The sequence below is a fragment of the Helianthus annuus genome, chromosome 16, assembly GCF_002127325.2.
Source record: "Helianthus annuus cultivar XRQ/B chromosome 16, HanXRQr2.0-SUNRISE, whole genome shotgun sequence".
In the NCBI taxonomy this organism is placed as follows: domain Eukaryota; kingdom Viridiplantae; phylum Streptophyta; class Magnoliopsida; order Asterales; family Asteraceae; genus Helianthus; species Helianthus annuus.
This window is the reverse complement of record NC_035448.2, coordinates 193601741-193611999: the sequence shown is the minus strand read 5'-3', so window position 1 is coordinate 193611999 and position 10259 is coordinate 193601741. Positions and strand designations below refer to the sequence as shown.

Below are 10259 nucleotides of genomic sequence, written 5' to 3'. Positions count from 1 at the left end.
GGGAACTTTTGACTAAGTTTTCTTTTGAATGGCTAATTTTTCTTTAATCAGTTCGATCATTCAATGTGTTTCTAATGCATAAATATAACCATTTTCAATCCAACACGCTCAACCGCCACTAAAATATTCAGTCTAGCAACATTTTTTATTTACTTATAATTATTGTTATTTTTTAACCGCAATTTGGCATCGTTTGAACCAAGCTACAAATAATAATCTATTAATCATAGGTGCCTAGGTGATTATTTTTTTGTGTTTTGTAAACAACATGTGGTACTATCAGTTTTTTTTTCATATAAATACTTTGAGGGTTAGTATATAATAGAAATTATGTTTTAGGTAGGAAAGATAGAAAATAATCTTAATCGTTCATTAAGACCACCCGTAGTGGTGACGTTTTCCGGCGTTATTTCGCAAAAACACCCCTCCAGCGTGATTTGAAACACGCTCAAATGCGTCTCTCTTCAGATTGTTTGGCCAATGAGATTATTCCATGTCAAATACAATTAGTTTTAAATTAAAAAAAAACTAGAAAATAATAATTGGGTAATCATTGATGAGGCATTATTGGGCATTATCCCACTACGTCCATTTGTGAAAAACGCCCATAATACCCCTTTGCTGACTGGGATGACACGTGTCGCACAATGTCCATGGGTGGGGCATTATTCATATGTACCACTACACATGGTCCAAGTAATAATGGACTTAGTTTATATGGGTTAAATTTATGGCGTGTGGGTTTTAATTAAGGATCTCTACGACAACATGTGGTATCGCGCCTTTTCTATTCTATGAAAGCTTATTTCCTTGGTTTTTGATTTGGTATACTATATGCTTAGTGTGTGATTTGTAAACAATCTCTTATAACCGATCAGGGCTCCAAATGTTTAGGTCAAGAGACCTCAAAATACTGCGAATCATCAAATATATCCAAAAGTGCATTCAAATGGGGAAAGAAGGAACGTGTAGTATTTACATTTCTTTGCATTTACAAAGTTGCTTTTTTGGAGAAAGCCAAGAAACATGGATACTTCAGACTCATTCTTTCGACTTTTGGATGCACTTTCGGAAACATGACACATTTATCAAATTAATATTGTTTTCGTATTGTTCACCATACTTTATATTTACTCTTGTATTAAATTATATTATGTTTAAAAATAATTTTCACAAATAATGGGTACTTGTTACACGTGAAAATAATCAACAGACTCCATAATAAGAAAATTATATAGCACCCGAAAGATTTACTAATTAAACTAAATTAACAGACAACATATTATACTCCATAATAATAAGAACATTACATAGCACCCAAAAGATTTACTAATTAAACTAAATTAATTACAAGTGTTCCGTTGAAGAACTAACAAATCACGAGGTGCTAATTAAGGTACTTAGTGTCACGAGGGCCCCTGGTCAGGCTCCCCGTCTTAGGCTACTTAACTGAGCTCTCTGAAAGGCCCATACTTGTATTCTCGAAGGGCCCGACACATGAAGAAAAGAACGAGGACTTGAGGTTCACCAACAACAAGCATGAATCGTGATGCCATCTCGTTCTACCTGATGAATCCATTTTGACGCGTTTCCAAACCCACCCAGCCTACTTAACTTTCCACCACTATACAAGATTAATTGATTAAAATGTTGATCCATACGAATGGTTTGCGGTTTGGTCTAGTGAAATAGCCACGGACCACATCAATGAACCAAATAGATGGTATGAACTTTTCTTGAACCGAACCGAAAAGAAAACACACACTCCAATAAATCAGATTCAAGTTTAATCTTAATATATCATATCTAATGTTATTTGCATAATAATTTAACCCATTGAGTCGAATTAGTGAGATCATGTTATTTCAACGCCCATGTTTTCGAGCCGAATATTTTGAAACGATATGTTGAATACAACACATCGATGACATTTAACACTATACACGCAATTAAAGTAATAAATCTATTCTATACTATATAATAAAATAAACCAATGTGTGACACGTGTCATTCATTGAATACATCTATTTTTAGGTTTTTTCGTCATTCTTTCATACTTATCTTCTAATAAAATATTATCTTTAAATTTAAATTGTTTATTTAAGATATTTTTAAATGAACCAGATTATTTATCACGAAAACCAAACTTTGTATTAATATATATATATATATATATATATATATATATATATATATATATATATATATAGTGGAAGGTTCAAATGAGAAGAAAAATTTTGTAAGAATAAAAAGAATAAGTTTTAAACCAATAGAAATGTTCCATTTACTTCATTTAATATGTGCATTTAATGTTATTAATAAGGGCATATAGGTAAATTTCTAATTGCAATTAATTAATAACTAATCAAACTTGTAACTCACTTTTAAATATTCTTTTTCAAGATAAAATAATTTAGGGTGAAGGACATTTTTCAACATGTGTAGGATAAATTTTAGTATAAATGGGTAAGATAAATTCTTAAATGTGTATGATAAATTTAGATATGCGTAGGGTAAATTTCGGTAAGTGTAAGATACATGTTGGATAAATGTTGAAATGTGTAGGATGAAATGTTTTTTGATTTATTAATTAAAGATAACATAATTAATGGGAGGAGTTATAAACTATTTAATGCTTTACCATTATGCCCTTTCTTCTTTTTCTTCTCACTTTAAATTTCTTCTCAAATGAACCTTCCCCTATATATATATATATATAGAAAGAGTAGGAGTTGTGTGGAAAGTCTAATTTTCCCAGAAAGTCTAGGAAGCAATAGTATATTGACATGTGGCATGGATGTATTTTAACTAGAAGGGTAAACATGTAATTGCATATATTTTTTTTATTTTTGGCAATTATCTCAAATAACTATATTTTTTGCATGTTCGTATGTGTAACCGATTATATGCATGATATGCGGGATTATAGTTTTTTTTTTGAATCCAAATCTATTCCAAATTCCACGAACACGAAACACATCTATATATTATAATTTCGATCATTCTATTCTTCACCAGAATCGTTCTTATTCTATATTATTTCAGTCTGATAAATCATGGCTTCGAACACCCTCGCTGATTGTGGAGATGGTAATTACAGTTACTTTTGTAGGCTTTTGTGTTGTTTCATTATCATGTTTATGCATATTCGTCAGTTTGTTCTTGATGCTGTGTTTTAACAGCAGAGGTTTTGAGGTTTAGTGTTCAGTGATTCTATAAGATGACCGATGTTTTTCTAATCTGAAGATTAATTTTTTTTTCCTTAAGATATTTCATGGTGTGTTTTAAAATCCATACTTGTAATTTATGTGCAAAAACCATCATGTATGTTATTGGTGCTGTGTTTTAACAGTCATACAGATTCAGGTTGTTTGTGTTTTTAACCGTAATGTGTTTAACAAGTTATGTGTTTTAACAGGTTTTGAGGTTGTGTTTTAAAAGTTATTGAGTCTGAAGCCAATTTTTTTTTCATAGTTCCATATTCAATGGTGTGTTTTAACAGTAATGTGTTTTACTAGTTATGTGTTCTGTTATAGTTTCTTCTCGAATGATGTGTTTTACTCTGTAATGTGTTTTACCAATTATGTGTTTCAACAGATGTTGAGGTTTGTGCCAAACCATCATCTTGTTATTGGTGTTGTGTTTTAACAGTCATACATGTTCAGGTTGTTTTTGTTCATTGATTCATATAAGTGTGCTGATGGTTTGTAGTATCATGGTCACCCTTTTCTTACATATTTGAATAGTGTGTTTTAACATCGGTAGTTGTAGTTTTTTGTTCTGTTTATTTAAACTATTTATGAGAAAAAAATCAGTTGTTATATGTGATGTGTTTTAACAGTTATTGAGTTTGAAGTAAATGTTTTTTATAGTTTCACCTTGTATAATTGAATCGGTTTTTTTTAAATTGCATTATGTTTGTTTAGAAATGTGTTTTATACACTTTTTTTGTCATGTGTTGTAGATGCACCTAATTACCAATTACGTGGTGTTGAACAAGTCTCTCCAAACACTGGAACAAAGAGATATATTCCAGATTCACCCTCTTCGTTGACGCCGGCAGAGGGAATGTTATTCGACACAGTTGATGACGCGTATAACTTTTATAAAACTTACGCAGAAGCGGGAGGTTGGACCGTAAGGAAGGGCACACAGCACGAGAACCGTGGTATTGTTATAAACAAGTACTTTTTTGTTCAAAGGAGGGTCAAAAAGACTTTCAACCGGTTGATACCTTAGTCGAACAGCCGTCTGATAGGTGGGTACGTAGGGTACCATCCAAAAGGACAGGATGCCAAGCTGCGATCAGAATAAAGCTTACCGATGCTAAGAAGTATTTGCTGTATCATTTTATAGAGGCGCACAACCATGATTTTGTGCATCAAGAAGATTTACATCTTCTCAAGGAAAACAGGGGTATTAATCGTGCTCACGAGGAGATGATAAACAAGATGTCACATCTCAACATTGGTCCTGTTCGTGCATTTAACATTATGAAGGAAGTGTATGGTGGGTTCGACAAAGTCGGTGCGACCAAAGTCGATTTTTAAAAATTTCAAGAAAGAATTAAATCTTTTTATCGGAGAGTTTGATGCGGAAATGTTTGTTAAGCGACTGATGAGGAAAAAGGAGTTTTTACCGAACTTCTCTTGTGAATATGAAACGACAGACGAAGGTGTGTTGAAGTGTATTTTTTGGGCCGACGAGGATATGAAGAGAAATTATTATATGTTTGGGGACGTTATATCATTTGATGCTACCTACAAGCATAACAAGTAACGATTTGTTTAATTTTTTATATATTCAATGTGTTTTAAAACTTACTGTGTTATAAATACATCATGATCTTTTTGTCATCACTGATTGTGTGTTTTTTTAAGGTATAACATGATGTTTGTCCCTTTCACTGGGATTGATAATCATAATAGGAACGTGACACTTGGTGCTGCAATTCTCGGTTCTGAAACGGCAGAGACGTATAGCTGGTTACTTAGGGCGATCAAGAACGCATATGGGTACGCGCCTCCTGTAATCGTTACTGACCAGGACCCTGCGATGAAAAAGGCTATAGCGGATGTTTGGCCTGAGTCGAGGCATCGGTTATGTATGTGGCATATCATGGATAAACTCACTACTAAGGTCTGGTTTTTTTATGGCAGGGTTTTATTTTTTTTATATGTGTGTTTTTTACTGTGTTTTAATTTTTTTTTTGTCATTCATGATACAATGTTCCCTTAGGTCGGGGCTGCCCTATGTTCAAATACAGATTTCAGGAAAAGATTGTCTGCAGTTGTTTGGACTGATTCTCTTTTGCCCGAAGCGTTTGAGGCTGAATGGGCAGCTATTATTCATGATTTCGGTTTAACCGACCATGAATGGCTGACGTATATATACGGGCTACGTGAATCATGGATTCCAGCTTACTATCGTGAAGAAGAAATGTCTGGTCTTATGCGGACATCATCTAGGTCCGAAAGCGAGAATCACTTTTTTGGCAAGATTAGCAACCCAAAGTGTACGTTGGTTGAATTTCTTAGCCACTTCGATACGACTATTGAAGCGCAAAGGCTCGAGCATCGGAAAAACGATCATGACACTCGATACACCAACCCTGGAGAGTGGAGTGTTTTTGTTCTCGAGAAGCAAGCAGCTCAGATATATACCAGAACTTTATTTTTGGATGTTCAACTCGAGATTCAACATGCTATTCATCGTTGTACTAGTGTCAGATTAGATCACGTCGGTGATTTCATTAAGTTTTTTATAAAGGATCTCGACCAGCCATGTTCTTCGTTATTCGAGGTTATTTTTTTTGTTTTACTTTATGTGTACCCTTTTTTTTTCATTATACATTTTTTATATGAACTGTGTTTTATGGATATTAAATGTTACAGGTTATGATACGCGAGGAAGATGTTACTGTTAAGTGTATCTGCAACAGGTTTGAGCAGTTTGGATTGTTGTGTAGTCACATTTTTTGCATGTTACGGATTCTTGATATAAGGGAGTTTCCGAAACAATATATATTGAGGCGTTGGACGCGTGAATCTGTTCCAAATAGTTCCCCCGGGTCCATTCTTACGGATGGTGGAGATCCAGATCGTAGTGAGGAGGTTAACCGTTGTGTTCGTGAGATTAGTCACGCAGCTGAGTATGTTGTGAACAAGTTGATATCAAAATTTGATAAGTTGTCTGATTTTTGTGACCATATCAAGCAGTTTATGTCAGTTGCTGATGAAGCTCAAATAAATGCACCTCCCAAGACACGACGTAATCGATTTGCTGAACTGCTAGGAGTTGCTCAAGAGAGCACGGCCACTATCCGTGTTCCAGTTGGTACCAGGTTCAAGGGTTGTGGGTCTCATAAACGCCTTAAATCTCAAAAGGAGCGAGCCATAAGTCAGTCTGGGAGTAAACGTCGTCAATGTTCATTATGTAAAAAATACGGTCATAACAGAGTAACGTGCTGGAAATACACCGTGGGTGTGCCTGAGGCAGGTGCTTCGCGGAATGCTGGAGGTAATGAAGATACAATTCGCGAAGGAGATGCTGCTTTGGTTGTTGAAGGTGATGGTCCTGGTTCGAACGATGATGACGATGTGTTTTACACATCTGGAAACGATGCAGATATGGATGATGAGGACATGGCAGAGTAGGATCTTTTATATCAATATTTTAAGTCTGTTGCTGAACTATTCAATTTTCTGTTTTATTTTTCTCTTATGTTTGTTTTGGATTTGGTTTTGTTGATTTTAAGACTTATTGGATTCGACATTTCATAATATTTGTTGCTTTGTGTTTTAGTGTTAAGTTTGTTTTTTTAATAGCCATCTGTGTTTTTATAGGATTATTGATTTGTTCGTGGTTTTGGCATATAGTTTACTTTGTAAAAAAAAAGTGTTTTAAATATGTTTAAACTATAAAGTGCTGATGAAATAGATAGGCTGGTTCCCAGTTCACAGTTTAAACTATAAAGTGCTGATGAAAAAAGTGTTTTAAATGTGTCTGAACTATAATGTGTTTAAACTATAAAGTGCTGATGAAAAAGTGTTCTACTGTGTTTTAAGTATTAACTATGTTCCAGAGAATCCATCAGCCTTTAATATGTAATGTGTTTTAACAGCTAATGTGGTTTAAGTTCCTTAAGATCCATCAGCCAGTTATATGTAAGGTGTTTTCACACATATTCGAAGCTGAAGTCAATGTTTTTTATACTTGAATATACGGTGTGTTTTATTGTCCATTATATTGTTTTACCCCATGGTTATTACTTTATTAGCATGGAGGTTTTGGTATACAGTTTAGTTTTTGTATTGATTTTAAAGTGTTTTAACTTTGTTTTTGGTAATATAGATACTTGATGAAATAGATAGGTTTGTTACCAGATCACAGTATTTGCACGAAGTATATAGGCTGTGTTTTAAGAGGTCATACAACTGTATGTATGATGTAGATCGAAACAAAGTAACAATATCGTCATAAATTCATAAGGTTAAAGAGGTTCAAACTACATATTCTAACTGAACAAAATGGTAAAACTGTTCTTTTAGAACATCAGTGCACAATACGTCAACAAACTACCGCCAACGAAGTTTTTTACGAGAACATGCCATGTTAACTTAGTTATCCAATCTTGCAAGGATTGCGTCATAGGCTTTTGCTTCTAGCCTCTTTTTTTCATCGGCCGACAACTTGTTATATCTAGCAACCTCAGCTTTAACAAAACCTCTGTACTCGTTTCCTTCACTTAGGAGCATCTTCGTGATGTACTTACGCCTCAGATCATCAATTTCTTTGCATTGCTTGTATGAAATCTCACCCGCATCAGTGCACTCGTTTGAGAATCCGCATTCCCAACCTTTTCCAGATACGCCCTTGTATGTTTCCATATGGCGCATCAGGAAGACGCCACAATCGATTACATTATTTTTTATACGCCATGGCATCTCCAATCGTACCGGCTCAACTTTATCAATCACCCCGCCCGCTGGATGCCCATTTTTTTCCAAGTACACTGATAAAGCATCACGCTGCATGATAAACAGTTTTCATCAGATTGTGTTTTAAACTGAATTCATTAAAATGCACAACGTAATTAACAAAGGGATTATTTTTAAAGTTCTGACTCAGTGTGTTTTAAGTGATTTTTTTTTAAACAGTTTTAATCAGATTGTGTTTTAAACTTAATACACTAAAACACATTGTTCAGGGTACAAACCCTCTATCAACCTGACTTTAAAACACATCTCTTTAAAACACATGTGTATTAAAGTATTAATAGTGTTAACAACGTAGCATTCAGTATAACTGTGTTTTAACAACAAATTTTAAATTTTTGATGTAGTGTGTTTTAAGTTTATCTTCTATGATATTATGTTTTGTCATATTACACTGTGTTTTAAAGTATAATTAGTGCTGATAACGTATCATTCATTTATCAACTGTGTTCTAACATAAGACTTTTATAATTATGTTGAAGTTGGTTTTCAATTAATATCATTTTAGTATCAATTGTGTTTTAACATCAAAGTTTATACATCTTTATGAACTATTTTAAACATTTTTTTGCAGTTTGTTATTTTGTGTTATAACAAAGGTGTAATCAAATGGCATGCATTTCTATAACAAAGGACGTTTGTAGTTTATATATAAAGGGACGTACCAATTTTTCCGGTCGTTTTTTGTATTTCGCTTGCATTGAGATATCCTTAGCGCTGTTGTCCAAAACTTCTACCTTCATGTCCCTCAAATTAAAAGATACACAATAGAAATGAGCGTCGTGTAAGACTGGTACAAAAATGATCGACTGCTCAGGTATCTTTTTCACATCAGCTGAAACTAAAACCGGTTCCATGTTGTCTGCGAATATTTTGCCCTTGATTTTGCATTTTTAATGTAGTCGTCTTCATTCTGCATTTTAAAGTGATCGCGTTAAACAATATCACTAAAGTCGTCAACTTAAATTTCAATTCCATTATGATCAGCCTTACCAACATATTTACTGAACAGAATAGGCGTGCGATGCTCCCCTTTTGCTTGAATTTTTCTTCATAATTCAACAAATCCGCCCATGCGCTTATTACCAATATGTGCACCTCGATTCCCAGCAATAATGATTCGAGCGGAGATCTCATCACCGGCACTCCTCTCTTAGTTCTAAACACAACATCCCTAATGTATACAAATGTGTTTTAATAAATGTGTTATAATATATTCATCATAATCAGTTTCATATATTGTGTGAAAATATTTTTGTAGAAACATTCTTATTTTAAAGTGCATTTTTATAACATACCACATCGAACCCCAGGCTGAAAACATGTAGGAGCTGACGGAGAGCTCAGCGTTTTCAAGCTTTGCCTTAATCTCTACTGCCCGCTTCACGTAAGGAGACCTTAGAGCATCGGTCAACTCTGTTTGTCTTTCCGGTCTTACTTTCCGCTTTCCAAGGTCCAAATCGTGTATAAGCTGCCCACGTCTAATCGTATATTCATATTCCTCCTGTGTTTTTTGGGAGATCGGTGTGACGGCGAGTGCGGTCTGCTCCATTTCTTCAACCTGAGTCTTCTGTGCGGGCTGCTCAATTACTGCAAGTTGAGTCGTCTGTGTGGTTGTCTTGTCAATTGTCTTACATACCTCTTCTACCAATGAAGGTGTCCACTGCGACAACTGTGACATATCCAAATTCTCCTTATTTGCCTCTTTTTCCGGTGTTTTATCCGCAGGAGTTTGTGGTTGTGCAGTTGTCGTACACGTCGATCCGGCCTTTTTCAGCTTATCAGTCCACAATGTGTGTATATCTTTTATTTTCTCACTTTGTGGGTACAATTGGAAACCTTCTTTAAAAGTGTCGTTTATCCTTTTTACACATTCGTCGAATTGATTCAAGAACACTTCCAACATTCCCGCATGTACCTAAAGTATTTACCAGTGTTAAAATGTGTTTTTCCAATCATTATTTGTGTTTCTTTTTTATTTTCAATGTTTATTGTGTTTTACCTACCAGCATTGTGTTTTAGCAATCAGAATGTGTGTATCAAATGTTCAGTGTGCTATTTTAATACTTCAATGTGTTTTACTACTCATAAAGTGTTTTACCATATTGAAAATGATATCTACTAATCATTTTTTGTTTTTTATTTTTTTTTCATCATTATTATGTTTTTCCAATCAGCAGTGTGTTATTACTAATGCAAAATTATGTTTTTTGGTATTCTGATTGTGTTTTAAGGTGTTAATTTTGCAACATCTCAAAAAAA

General features: G+C 34.3%; 1 protein-coding gene across 1 annotated transcript; it reads left to right on the top strand.

Moving 5' to 3' along the window:
- The first annotated feature begins 4617 nt into the window (after positions 1-4617).
- LOC110926771 (protein FAR1-RELATED SEQUENCE 5-like) lies at positions 4618-6656 on the top strand. The gene is made up of 4 exons (XM_022170463.1): positions 4618-4775; positions 4881-5139; positions 5239-5802; positions 5895-6656. Exons 1-4 carry the CDS (start codon positions 4618-4620, stop codon positions 6654-6656), a joined length of 1743 nt encoding a protein of 580 aa, XP_022026155.1.
- The last annotated feature ends 3603 nt before the right edge of the window (positions 6657-10259 follow it).